Here is a 14346-nt window from a genome sequence, read left to right as displayed (position 1 = left end):
GCAATAGCCTTCTCCAACAGGGAAAGAGCACTCGTTTCCCATGTACGCCAAACTGACTGCAGCGCCCCAACACAGGCACCTCCACAACAGCAGCAGCAGGCAAGAGGCTCATCGTGGTGGAGCTCCACACGCACGTGRTGGCTGGGTGCTCAGTCTCTACCTCAAAGGCACCACACACACGAGGCTGGCCAGCTCACTGGGCCGCAACACTGCAGARGTTTTGTTGCCTACGCACCCACTGCCCAAGAGTGTCTTCAGCACAGGGGAGGATGAACATTTCGCCTTGAGAAACCTGCTCTCACAGTGATATGCAATGACAAATTGGGTACAAATGAGTGTGTACACCTTCTCTGAGCACAAGGACTACAAGAAATTAATGCATATTCCTTCCTAAAAAGGAAGGAAGGAGACTACTTGTTGGGTTCCACCAACCTGCTGTCAAATTCCAGCTTCAGTACTTCAGAGACAAGGAAGAGGAGATGGGCTGCGCAACATCACTGGCTTGCTCATCTCCTACAGCCTGAACTACGCTCTCTGACGGTCCCCTCTCGTTTTCAAATTGATTACAAAATCACACAGCGTTGCCATGTCCCCAGAACTATGCTTGTTTATTCTACGTAAATAGGYATTAAATACACACCGCTCAATTACAACACCGTGCTATCTGTGTCAACACGAGACTTGTGYACTAAGACACTTATCATGCCTCAGATTAGATTCCTGCCCCATTTTTTGCCAAAATCACTTGAATGGGGGGTATACTGAAAACTGAGGCAGATGTCTAACAAATGAAGCAGAAAACACTGCCGGTCTTTTTTTAAAGAAACACTGATCTCCAGTTACATCAGTCCAGCTGCAAGGGTGCTCTGCTGGCCCATACACTGCCTGACCTGCTACAGCTGGTCGGACTGCTGTTTCTGAGCTACCACCAGCTCTCGTCAGCTTGGGGAGGGCTTTCTTCTGGGCCAACGAGGTCACACGAGGGCTGGCAGAGCTGATGGATCTCCATCACTGAGGAAAGTGAACCAAAAAATACTACTGAAGCCAACATTAAAGTTACTATGTAAATTTTGAACCAGGCRCCCTGTCCCGTCGCACTGGCGAAAGCTCTGTGAGCTGCCAGCTAGCTCTCCTTCCCCTTGGCTCTGTGAAGTCTTACGAGACTCAGTGACATGGGGGAAGATGGGTTACCCCCAATCATGGGCTCTACCCGTGCAAAGGATCTCATTACCTATGACCATATCTGCTTTCCTAATTTCTGCTCTCTGCCAGCAGCCTCCCAGCTAAAGCATCTGCCTGCAAAGTCTTGGTAGATAGTCCAGCTGGGGCTGGAAGACTCCTCACTGATAACAGTTATACTTGGGGAAAAGGTGTTAATATACACTCTTAAATATACATCCGAAATCGGTTCCTTTGACTAATTCTGACTATTTTTGCACCTTGACTAGAAGCTTCCCTATTTCCCTCACCTGCTGTCCTGGTGATAAGAAATTCTTATCTGAGCTTGAGACTCAGTTCTCAGTGAAGGATTTTCCAATGAATAACCCAAAGTCATTGGGACATTGTAGCTTATAGGAGGCCACTTAGCAAATCTGTAATCCCAGACTCAGGACCAACCACACTCAGAATCTAATGCGGGATGTCAGTGATAAACCTAAGGTCTGTGGGGTTTGTACTTTGAGAGCTGCTTGGTTTTTGCTTGCTCTTTTACCAGTTGCATAGCCAGTCTGAAATTTCTTCTGTAAAAATGCTGTAAAACACGAGTTATTCTGAGAGAAATATGCTGTGTCCAGACCTGTTAAGAGCATTACCAAAGTCCTGATACTATTTTTAGCTTGGARGAATTTAAAACTATTCTGCCCCTTCCCTTGGGGAAGGATCTCATAACAATTATCTCCTGATGTTACAGCTTTGCATTTTATAACTGATATTTGAAACCTCCATTTATTAGGTCAGGATGCAATTTTGACTACATTATCTAAAAGTTATTTCCTAATGAATAGTAGATTACTGCCCACTTACCAGAATATACTGTCTAAACACCAAAAGTTGTTCCTGTTWTTATCTTGCTGCTCACTGTAAAAAAAGTAATTCATCATGGTAGGAAAGAAAAAATGGACTAAAAATCTACCCTTTGGTCCACCAGCCCCAGGCTAGAATTTTTTAAGACAGATAACAGACATTTCTTTGTTTGTTTATAATGGGATTTCTTTCTCATGCAACTTCTCTTAGATTCAAGGGCCAAACTGAGTGTCCCRGAATTTGGTGTTTTTCTTTTTTCCCTACTGAAGTTCAGGAAATACAAATTTCTTCACATGTCCAAGTTTTTGATGTAAGCTTCTGTAAGCTTCTGAGCTGATACAACACACCTGAGCTCAAGTACCTGCCTTTAGAAGTAGATGTTGGTCTTTGAGTCCAGTCAGGAGCTGATGCAGCGGAGCAGAAAGCACACCCCAAAAGGCGCCGCATGCCCACCGTCTGCACTGCAGCTTCTCCGTGCTCCGAACTGCAACGCAGCGCTCATTTTGTGGATAAGTACTGCGACATGGCTACTTCCTCTGTGAGCAGAGGGCAAGGGGCTTGTTGCACTCCATCCCTCACGTGTAGCATCATGCCCGCAGCTACGGCTTCCGCCTAGCTCTACAGACATGGACTCGGAGACRTGCTTGAGTTCACTGTCACTACTGGACTCACTCTTTGAACTCCTMGTGTTTCCAAGTTTGAGAGTAAGTAACATCACCCTGCAGGATCCACTAGGGCAGGGAACTTTTGAAGATACTGGGCACAACTTAATTAAGTGCATGAAATATGTGCAGGAGCAGAGTTGGACACAGTGGACATGGAGTCGTAACTGCAACGACTAAAACGACAATGCAAATAGAGTGCAAGTGCTAGGTTGAGTTGTTTGGGGAAAAAATTATGCAGGATCTCAATGCATTGCCCAAACAAGACTGTCTCTTCTCCATGCTAGTGCAATACAATGCTGCTGCAAAATGTAATGCAAGACACATTCTGTTCAGCAGAAATAGCTTTACAGCTCCAAGGGCAGCAGCAGTATTAACATACACAGCTGTGTGGGCAAGCGACTCCAAACAAACCTTAAATTCAAGCCTTTCTGCACATTTGATGCATAGCTGCAGGTGGTAAAGGGATAAACAGACYGCCTGTCCCCCGTCCGAAGGCTACAGGAGCTATGCAAGCTACGCACTGCACACCCACGAGCTGGACCGCAGGCGAGCTGACGCCGTGCGGAGAGCAACCCCCGGCCGATCCCAGTACAGCAGCTCAACCAACTTGGCTCTCGTTCAGTAAGACGGTTCCTTTTATGCCCTCATAATATTYAGAAAATAAACACGGTTTGTGGTGATCGAAAGGAAGGAGCAATAATTGTAGCTTCTAACCTTCAACAATAAGGAACAAGCCCCTAGGAAGGCAAAGGGCCAGACGCGGAGCTGGTTTAAGCAGCCCCAGTCTACTGACAAGCAGCAACGGTTTTGATCAGCTCTTACTCTGGTCAGTGGACTACGAGGGGAAAAAACGGTTTGAAACTCATGTGCCTGTGAAAAATACCTCTTCAGTAGACTSCTCTGTCTTTGTGTGCATATAATTACCTACAAAATTGCGTAACTGTAGTTAAATTGCTGCTAACTGGAACTGCTACCAGTGCGTTGTGAAAGACAGAAGCAAGACACAGATGCACGGCTTTAAAGACAGGTCTTGAACTGGGATGCCAAGATTAAACGACACAGCTCCCACCAGCACAGCCAGAAGTCATCTGCTCGGTCCTGGGACACGTGCGAAGCTCAGCCCTAGCCTCTAACCCGTCAGCAATGGGAGCAGCGAATTGGCCACGATGAGCAGCATACGCTCAAGGAAGAAGGAACGCACCCACGATGTGGGCAGGGGCTTTTCAAAAGAAAAGAAAAAAGAAAAAGAAAGCAAATAAATCATTTTAAATAATAAGATATCAATATCCAAAGTACCTTCATTGCTAGCTTACTTTCTGCACTTTTTACAGAACACTTGGGCCAGTTTCTTATTCAGACTTACAACTCCCTTAAGATACTGCAGACTGTGACTTTACAGTGAGCATAAATGTAAGTATGTAGAAGTACTTTACATCTATTAACTCATTCCAGAAGTTCTTTACTCTGCCAGAGGGACAGGGAAAAAAAAAACAAACACTTTGCTGTAAATGAGAATCTGGTCCATTGCAGGCCAGGAAAGAGTTTGCTAGAGGTACCTGTGAACCTCCGAGACCACAACTGTTCCTCATTTTTCCCCCACCACAACAGTTTTGCATGAGCTCTAGGGATGCTGCAACACTTTAATACTGACCTCTTTCCCTACAAACAGCTAAAGGTACAAGTGTCTGCACTCTGCATTTGGGTAACCATGTCCAAGTATTATCAGTTATATCTGCAAAGCAGTTGGACACAAAAATGAACGTCAGTTTTGCAAGGAAGGCAAGTAACCCGCAAGAGCAAGCGGTACGTACGGCCGGCGGATCAGCTCTTCCGAGAGCACCGACTCAGACTCTTGACAAGATTCCACATTAACTTTAATATTTATTCTTCTCTTCTTGGGAGTTCTCTAATGCTGATGTAGCTCTGCTGTGTTTAGTCTAGTCCTCTAGAGAAGTTATTTCATTCTTTTGGATAGATTTCTCTTACTTAATAATCAGACATCATCTGTTAGACTGACATGAGTTTTTCCTAACTGCCAGTTTTAATATCTGCAGTTTTCAAAACGAAATGCTTAAAGGTAGTCACTTAACAAAATTAGTAGCCTATGATGCAGATATTATATGTTTTTGTTGGCTTTCTCAAAAGCTAGCTGCAAGTATATATTTACCTAATAATGGCCACAGGTAGTTTATAAAAAAAAGGTAGACACTGCCTATTATTATACAGAGGAACCATTCGGGCTGAAAGATTTTAAAGACGTTAACAGCGAACAGCAGATACTAGCAATGCTCTTCTCTAGTGATCACAGATCAGCCGTGGTAAACATTTAGTCATGAAAATTTTTTTATAGTTCCTTACAGTATTTTCTGCTTTGGAAAGTCATGAGAGATTAGCTTTAAAAAATGCCCTTTACTGTACATGGTTTCTGTCTTGGTTTATCCAGCTTCGACTGTTTCACACGAGAGGCCGATACATCGTGAGTTGCAGGAGCCGGGGGCTGACCCCGCGCAACACCTGCAACCTCAGACCCYGCGATGCCTCCGGGCTGCGCGGAGCATCCGCTTGCGACCCGCGGCCTTACAAGGGCAGAGCGGCTCCCGGCACTACGCTGCAATTCCCCCGGGTGGGAAGGGGAGATGCTAATCAGAACATCGGGATTTCAGGTCTGGTATTCTGCTTCCCCCAGGCCCTCCGAACGACCGCCGGGCAGGGGGCTGGCCAGCCCGCTGCCCTCAGGCTGGACCCCCTCCCCGGGCGGCAGGGCTGGGGGCCGGAGGAGCTCGTCTGACGGGACGCAGCCTGCTTCTGGCTACCGCTTTCCCTAAGAAGCGGCAGGAGCGCGAGGCCGCGGCACACGCCTGCCTGTCGGGGAGAGGGAGGAGGCTCCGGGCGGGCAGCCCCCAAGCACCTTCACAAAAACCACCCTCCCACCCGCAACAGGAGCCGGGCACTAGCATTTCACATTGCTGCTACCCACCCCTGCTCCACTGGTCGTAAGATTCAGACCTAGACTCTCCGGCTCAGGTGCCTCCTCAGAGGGGCTCGGAACAAGCCTTAGGGTCAGGGCCGCAAAGCTTTCAGCCTAAGCAGCAACACTGTTCCTTGGAAGAGCATCGCTGTATCGTGCGCTGGATTTATTCTCATTTCCCACCACAATTCAGTTCCTAAGGGCCCTGCTTGGCTTTCATTCCCTATTGAATCAAAGAAGTGCCTACGCAGCTGAGCACCACTGCCCGAGCCGGTTTGGTCCTGGCTCTACATTTCCAAACAGCGCCTGCACGCCTGCTAACTTACTCCACCTCAGCTGCCCACCAAGGTGCAAATAAGTGCAAAATGTCTTTCCCAGTTTACAGGTAGAAAAACTGAGTGTGTCATTGCCATTCCCAGGGCCACGGGGCGAGTGACAGGGCTCCAGCRCTCCTGGCTCCCAGACAGGCGTCCAGGCCTCCGGCGCATCCAGCTCCGGCGCAACGGCCCTCATCCATCCTTCGTCCCTGGATTACCAGGGACAACTGCAGTATAATATAAATATAAAATTTAATATAAAAATATAATATGTCTATATTATGTAAATATAAAATAACCCAATAAAATATAAAGTTACCCTATTTCCATTTACGTAAAATAAATATATTGCCCAAACAGTCGAAGTAATCAGATGGAAAAATCACTTCCCATGTAGCATCTAAAAATGATTATCTTCTAATACTAAAAAAGGGTATCTCACAGCGTATCAGATCGTGGCTTGCTAGAGCTTTCAGGTTCTTCATTGCAGGTCCACATCCCTGCTCCAGCAGCGCGTGGCGCGGGTGAAGCCGCGGGACCCTGCCCTCTCCGGAGAGGCCTCGCGCCAGCGGTGGAGCRAACCTCTCAGCGTCCCATGCAGGAAAGCGTATGTCCTCTCCTCCTCGTGTTCCTGAACAGCACTTACTTGCAGGTAGATACTAGCACTTCTGAGTACAAACACTGGCCGGGGCGGCATCACACGCCCTACGGCTAACGCTGAGGCAGTGCTATTTCCATGTAATTCGCTTCCCTTAGCTACTGTAAATAACAGGTTTTAAATTGTTGTTTTTTCCTGTTTTCTCCTCCTCTCCACTTCTGGTAATTCATAATTGCTCATCAGGCAAAACTTACTTTCAAAATATAAATGCATATGACAAGGGCTTTAATGCCATTCGATCTAGGAGGCTGGGGATTTTTACCACACACTTTAAAATTCACATTCACCTCTGCAAATTTCACCGCGCAAAAGATATATGCCTGTTGGTGTCACTACAACTTATGCATTGTCGGTTCCTCCTCTTGTAGTCCCTCAACTGCATTGTTAAGACATGACAAAAGTTAACAAATCCTGATGGAATCTATCTTATCTTGTYGTCTACGTGACTCGCATAAGCACTAACACTACCTACAAACCTGAAATGGGAAAAGCACAGACTGACAATAATTTTATTCTTTGTCAGCTACCTACTAGATTAACTTAATTTTCAAGAATAAAAGGTCTTTTCTTACTTGAAAAATTGCTGAGGATCAGTGTTATATAGCAAACAACAGACAACAGGAGGCAATAGAAATGCAGATAAGCACCCACAAAGAGCAAGCAGCAGCAGCAGCAATTTTTAAGAGAATGGCTCCGTGGCATTTAACTGGGGAGCAGGAGTAAAGCAAACGCCTCCATGGGCAGATGTCCCACYGGTGGGAGCACTCGGAGGAGCGATGCCGCGGGGAGCTCTCGCTGGGAAGACGAAACACAAGCACACTGCTAAACATCAAGATCTCCCAGGCCCCGACTTTCTCTTTACAGCAARAAACAACAAAAATTCAGGGAAAAGCTTGAATGAGGAAGCATAAAACTATTCCTACTGCTTTCTTTACCAACAGTCTCAAAAATTACACCAGTCTTTTCCTGACAGATACAAAAAACAGGGAGGGGAGGCACTTTACTTGAGCAGCAAAAAGGAACTGTCAGATTTCTCTCTTTCCTCTTCCATGTGATCTTAAGAAGAACTTGATACATCTCCTGGTCATCCAAATCTGGAAAATGCATTTATTCTGAAACCAGGAAATTGTGGCTTTTCCAGGATTCTTTTGCTTCCAAAACTATTCAGGACACTTTCTGCCCTAGTGACATATGCTATTAGTATTACCCTTGCTAACTTGTTTCATTCATATACACGAGGCAAACGCATAAAGCATCCGCGTCGGCGTCCCGGCCTGCAACAAGCAGCACGCTGCCCAGCAGCCGCTGGGAGCCCTTCGAGGCCGCAACCCACCCACACCGCCAACGCTGGCCAAAGACGGGAGACGAACGGGGCTGGATACGAGCCTCTTCTTACTCCTGAAGTACCAACGTGCCATAAAAGCAGGACACATACTCCATTCCCCAACAAAATTTGAGGGCTGATACCAGAGAATTTCATTTTTTATGTCTTATTATGAAAYGAAATGATAGCAGCCATTCATCTCCGCACTAATTATAACACTTTGGGGGCAGATTTCACCAGCTGGTCRGCAAAGAGGGATTTGTTTCCACCATTATTAACTTTCTGCAAAATCAGGTCACCGGCACATCCGCTGGGGACCTGGCCAAGACAGCAAAACCGCCRACAGTCCGCAGCACGCTAACAGCGCTGGCTCCTCCTGTCGGTCCCTGCAGCCAAAGAGCCGTTGCCTACGTGCCCCACGTGTACGTCCAGCCGCTCCCGTTCCTCGGGGTCTGACTTCAACGAGCCACCTTCCAYGGGGCCATGAAGCTGTCAATGTCTCTACTGTCCAGCTGCCTGCCTACGAGTTCAATAAAACACTGGATTTTCTATCACAACAGCTTAAAGATAAGCCATATTTTACACACAACAGGGTTCTTCAAAGAAGAAAAGGTGAGGGGAGATTAACTGGTATAACAACATTTATATTTTATGCAAAGTCTCTCCAAAAGGCAACTGTAGGATATACAAAGATGTGGTAAGCACTGGCTGCATGGTGTCAAGAAATCCAGCTCTCTCCTGCAAAAGGGGCAAAGGCACCATATGGTAATGTACAGCGTAAGATGCGACTCTCCAATCACCCTCCCTTTACCGTATTTCTGAGGAGCGATCTGGGGCATACCGCTGATATTTCTGTCAAACAACTGATACCACAGCATCCCAGGGAAATCTCTGTGCAGGCTCAACCCCTGCCTGCCAGCTTTTTCTCCAACAATAATCCACTAGAAACCCAAAGTCAACATGCAGGACTGCTGTCTCCACTGCTCTGCTGTTTGCAGACTGAATGGGACTGGCTGCCTCTAAAGTAACTCCCAGCCCGAAGCCAAAAGGCACAAAGATATTTGTGGACTCTTCCCAGCTCTCTGGACTTTAAAATGGCTCTCCATGCTTTATAGAAAGGAAAGCCATACACTATTTCCCCTTCGCAGAACTCAGGCAAAAAGGTGTATAGGAGGAAGAAGTGTGAAAAGCAAGCCTGGCTCCCAGGGGTGTGAGTGTAATGTATAAGCTAGTATGAACTGTGGAGGTTGTGATACAACCTCTGGCAGAACAGAGAGCCTACTGATTAATATTTTTGTCTTATTAATTAAGAAAAATGACCTAGCAACTACAGTTAAAGCTTGTTTAATATAAGTACATATGAACACAGCTCTTTAGGGTCCTGCTGTGGTTTCAGAAGTTATACTTTGCTAGGCTATTTTGAATGTTGTTTATTTTTGACAGCATAATCTCAAAACACCAGATTTCTGTGCTTGGACTCTCCCTTRCCATGATCTTCTGCCAAAAAGCACAGCAAGATAAACTTCACTTCCCTAAGGCAATTTCAGACATTGAAGTCAAGGGGAATACCACGTTTGTCTTCAGCATAACCAAGATTTCACTCTCAGAGCTGAAAGAAACAGAGACTAGTCTGGCACAACCTATTTACTTGAGGATTTTGTTTTCAAAAGGGTGTGTACTTGCACTTTCATTTTTAGTCACAAGTCAAAACCCTGGAGGTGAACAGAGAACTCTACTGATGCACTSAATGTGGCCTTGGTTCAGGGGCAATGAGCATTTGGCACAGACCCATGGCATGGCATGGACCCATGACCCATGGCGTATGGGTGTAAACCGTATGACTTCCCGGCAAACCTTCCCTTCCTCTTAGGTCTCTTAATTTGTTATTTCCCACACATCTTCAGCATCTCCTATGGYGAGGACACGGTCTCTGCCCCTGCCATGCTGCGCCCTGCCACAATTTGCCATTAGAGGGCATTGAAGAACTTTGTGAGATGATCCCACCCTCTCCCTCCCCATCTCTGTCCCCTTTGTAAAACCTCACTCCGCAAGGTTAGAACAAAACTCCGGCCTGCCACCGAACATAACTCTCCAGGAAGGCAGTAACCCAAAAGGCTGCCTTATTATGTCAGGAAATTTTATCATCTTCTCTGCTTGGCTCATTCCCAACACTCACCTTCCCCAGCTGATCTCCCATGCAATCCCTTCCAGGCTGGAGCGCTTGCAATCAGCCATAGGGATGAGCATTTCCCTAACGAATCCCCAGGCTGCTCCTCTAGGGCTATGCTCTGGGGAGAGCCACAGCTCTCAAAGACGGGTCCTCAGAGCTCTCCTCTCCACATAAATCCTGAAACCACTGGCTGGGCTGGAACAGAGCTAGACTCTAAGCCTGTCACAGCATGTCCTCTGAACCAGGAGCAGGGATGAGGGGCAGGACAGGAGCTCTACCCATACCCCACCTTCTCCTCCAGAACCACAACCACCCGCCCAGCCCCTCCGGCCCTCCGTGCCAGCCCACACACAACCACACCAGGAACTAACATCTCCTTGTTCACCCTGCCACTGGGTCACAGCCCTGCCTAAAGCTCCAGTCTGCCTTTGTTCAGCTAGATTTATCTGGGTCCAAGACTGACCATCTCCTACCTTAACTCAGTGACTATTACGACCATTACAATACATGAGCAGAAGCAGGAATATTAGTTTTGCTCTTCCTATCTTCCATAAATTTATTCCTTGCTCGCTAAACCAGAGGTCAGGAGCAGCTTTTACAATACCAGCAAAAAAGCTTAGAAGGCTCAAAAGGTTTACAGACCACACCAGATGAGTCCTCTACAACCAGCCCAGCAATCCTCAACAGGCTTCAGCAGAAAGTGCATAATCCTACTCAAGGAAGATTTGAGATTATTATTATTATATTAAGCATGAGATCAGTAGTTCTCCACTTCTGTTAATCTTCTATAAATCAAGAGTTTCTTTCGTGGACCAAACCCTGTGATGCCCTAATGAATGCCCCTAACACCTTAATGTCCCAGCAATTAGTTCTCAAAATATTTCACAGACAAATGACAAGGACCTGTTTCACAAGCTATTTAGAAAATATTATTTAAGAGCAATTTCTTTATTTGCACCCTTTTCTTTTTCAGACATGCTGAAACTGGGCACAGGACTATGTAGAATAAGAGTTAATTTCTTCCAGCAATTTCATTAATTTACATCCTCTCTCCTTCAATAAGCAAAAAAGGATGAAAAATGGTGTAATGGGTGATTCCAATGCAAAATAGCAGTTCAAATTCTGCTTCCACATTAAAATATCCATGCTGTACAAAATTTATTCATGGAAGTATTTTTAGCCATGTGCCATAATTATGTGGACAGATATAAATATTTCACACACCATATGCTGTATTATGGTGCTTTTACAGACACCTGCTCCGTGCTGTTTAATTTACAGAGGCTGGCAAACAGTCACAAGGGACGTCAGGGTGGCCAGGAAGTTCTCATAGATAACAGACATGCAGTTCCTTGGCTCCCAAAGCGTGTCCCCTCCGATGGCTGGAGCATAGAAAGGGTGGCATGCTGTCAGCTCCCTACTTTTTGGGGCCTTTTGCTGGATTAGACTCTGCAGTGCCAGTTAGAGCAATCCAATGCAGTTTCTTCTCTGCTTACCCCCTCTCAAAGCAATGGGAAGTGGATTCATCTTAACGCTGGGATGGGCTCAGTATGTTGTAAAAGGAGCTATAAAGATACGCAGTTACTCCAGGTTGCAAATTTTCCTCACTGTGTATTTCCACCTGTCCGTCTCTTATCTTGTTGTAGAGTTTAGGGCTGAGATGAATCAGCAGCAGCTGCATGTTGCAAAGGGTGGATCAGCTCTCAGGTGTGAGTGAGCACATCAAGGCTATGATGCAACTAATTCTGCCTGCCCTATTGCCAAAACAGTGCAAACTGAGCATATAACTCATGCACAGAGCTCATACTTCTTAAATGTTCACATTTTGAATGTATGTGCTCTAATCTAACATCCCTGAAGAAACAAATAATTCACAATAGATTAAGCAATTTGCTCCAGATCGCTACTGAAACTTTAAATAGTGCAATGCTTTAAGTCTTCTGCACAGAAAACTCCTGGAGAGAAGTAGGTAATTCTGTATTCAACTTTACTCAAAGGTAATTGGATTTCATAATAAGCTCAACTCCCGTAATGGGTAAGCAGGAAAAGGCCCACAAACCTATTTATTATGATGTTCCTGACCTCATAGCATGACTGTACCTTCTGCCAAACTGACATCCTGGTCCCTCTGTTTTTGCATTTCAAAGAAACACCCTCTCCTTCTAGTCCTGGATCAATTATTTTCCCTAGCAATTACTTTTGAAGTTTATGCTAGAACTTGATTTTGATGTTGGCTCACAAATATGCTTCTTAACTTCTGCATGCTTCACTTCCTCTAAATGTTGTAGTTTATGCTCATTTGACACGGCAGAGGCAACCTGTTGTTACTATTGCCAGGTCTGTACTCCACAGCAGAGCTTACACACAAAAGATGTCTCAGCCTATGGTGCTGCTGAAGATTGCTGTTCAGTCTCTGGAGATGAAGAGGTAGTTCAAGCTGCACAACCACTCATGTTGCACGGAAGGGGACAGCTAATGCCAACTGTGATAGTGGCTTGTGATATGAAAAGCCAAATACTAACTGGATCATGACCATTTATTCATATTATGCAGGTCAGGACAGACCAAACCCAAAACACTTACCAAGAGGTGGACAAAGGTCATTCTCCTCAAGTCTATGCCACACAAAATAAGCAATGTTCATCACACAGAGAAAATAGACAGAGAGGGGACAATGAAATCAGATGGGAAAGAAATATCATTCTATAGAGAAAAAGGGAAGTATTGTTACAAGGCTTCTAGAGACRTTACAAACAACGGATCATGAGGCCAAAGAAATGGATGTTTAAAACTATTTGAACACTTGTCCTCTTCAAGCCTTGGGACAGTGCCGACAAAACCGAGTCTGTGCTCTTAACAGGATGTCTGCGAAAAGCTTTCCCAGCTGCCCCTTACCTGATCACAGATGAGCTCCCACTTCTTCTCGTTGTCATACTGCCTCAATAACCTGGCTTTGTCAGGCGGCAAGTTCATCGCATTCTGTGGAGAAAGAGAAAACAAACATGAGGGACCACAAAGGGCTTAAGTTCAGAAGGAGTCAGACACGAGCAAACCAACACAACATGGCTGTGGTTTTTTTAATTGTTTTATGTGAATTCCTGTTGACAGAGTTATTCTGAAACATTCCCTCCAAATGTCATCTTTGGCCCCAAAAGTGCCAGTGAATCACAAAGCAGCAACGCGCAGGGCTCACCAATACCTCTCCTGGTGCTGGGCCATGCTGAGGAGGAGGAGGAGGTGAGCAGTGGTGGCTGCCACAAAGCGGCCACCTCCCCACTCCAGCCCCATCACTCCTGCCTCTGTGCAGTGCACCACAACTCTCGCATGACTTCCCCTCTTCCTCTTCACGGTCCCCTTCACTTAGGTGTACTAATAAAGAAAAATGCAGAATTCAGCTGCACACTGGGAGATTTCAGAAGGCTATTTTTTAAAAGCAAGATCTTGAAATGTCATTTCATTTTATTTTAACAGCAGGACACTCTTCAGTTTTCAAATGTCACCACATGCAAGCTTATCTGGATTGTACACTTGCTGGAGGTAGGATTGCTGCCCATCGTGATACTGTGCCCATCATACACACAGAAATCATGATCTAGAAGCTCTGACTGACAACCTACAACAAAGAATGAGAAAATACAGGAGAGGCATCCATTAGATGATGCCTATCATTTGCTATCTCTCCTTTGATGTCAAATAAGGTACCCGTTCCAGGAGTRTTTGTCTGAGAGGAGAACAGCACAGACTGGATGCTTATTCACAAGCAGCTTTTCCAAGAGCTGTGTCTCTAAATATGCTGCATAATTGTTGTATTTACACTTAAGGAGAACACAGGACTCCTGCAAGAGCCTGGCCAACGTGCCCGCTCTCAGGGAGCTCCCTATCAGTCAGCCGAAGCACAGCCAGGYGAAGTGCCTGAACGCAGCAGTCATTAAGAATCTCTCAGGCTCTAGCTCACATTCTCTTCCACAGGGTTAATCCTGAATTAACACTCTAGAAGCAAAAACAGCTGGTTTTCCCTGCATGATTCCTCTTGGGAACCAAGTGAAGCATCAGCCAGGCACTGGAGCACCCCCACGCTGTCAGCCAGGCCAGGGCAGGGCCACGCACATCCCCAGTGCTGGCAATCAGCATGTTTCCTCATTTAATCTCCAAAAGGCTACGGCAGGCCAGGCAGCTCACAGGCACAAAGACAGGCCAGAACCAAAGGCTGGTAAATAATCAA

At 45.9% G+C, this 14346-nt stretch overlaps 1 protein-coding gene across 5 annotated transcripts in view; it reads right to left on the bottom strand.

Moving 5' to 3' along the window:
* The window catches only part of FMNL2 (formin like 2), a 78998-nt gene extending 65900 nt beyond the window's left edge, over positions 1-13098 (bottom strand). For all 5 annotated transcript variants that reach the window (XM_085312970.1, XM_085312973.1, XM_085312971.1 and 2 more), the window contains exon 1: positions 13020-13098. In XM_085312970.1, coding sequence (XP_085169096.1) covers positions 13020-13097 — 78 coding nt within the window. In that variant the 5' untranslated portion in view covers position 13098. The remainder of the gene's footprint in view (positions 1-13019) is intronic.
* Between the last annotated feature and the right edge of the window lie 1248 nt (positions 13099-14346).

Source organism: Rhea americana, unplaced genomic scaffold, assembly GCF_003343005.1.
Source record: "Rhea americana isolate MKP2758 unplaced genomic scaffold, rheAme1 scaffold_372, whole genome shotgun sequence".
Lineage (NCBI taxonomy): Eukaryota > Metazoa > Chordata > Aves > Rheiformes > Rheidae > Rhea > Rhea americana.
The sequence above is the reverse complement of the archived record's forward strand: the minus strand, read 5'-3'. Positions and strand labels throughout refer to the sequence as shown.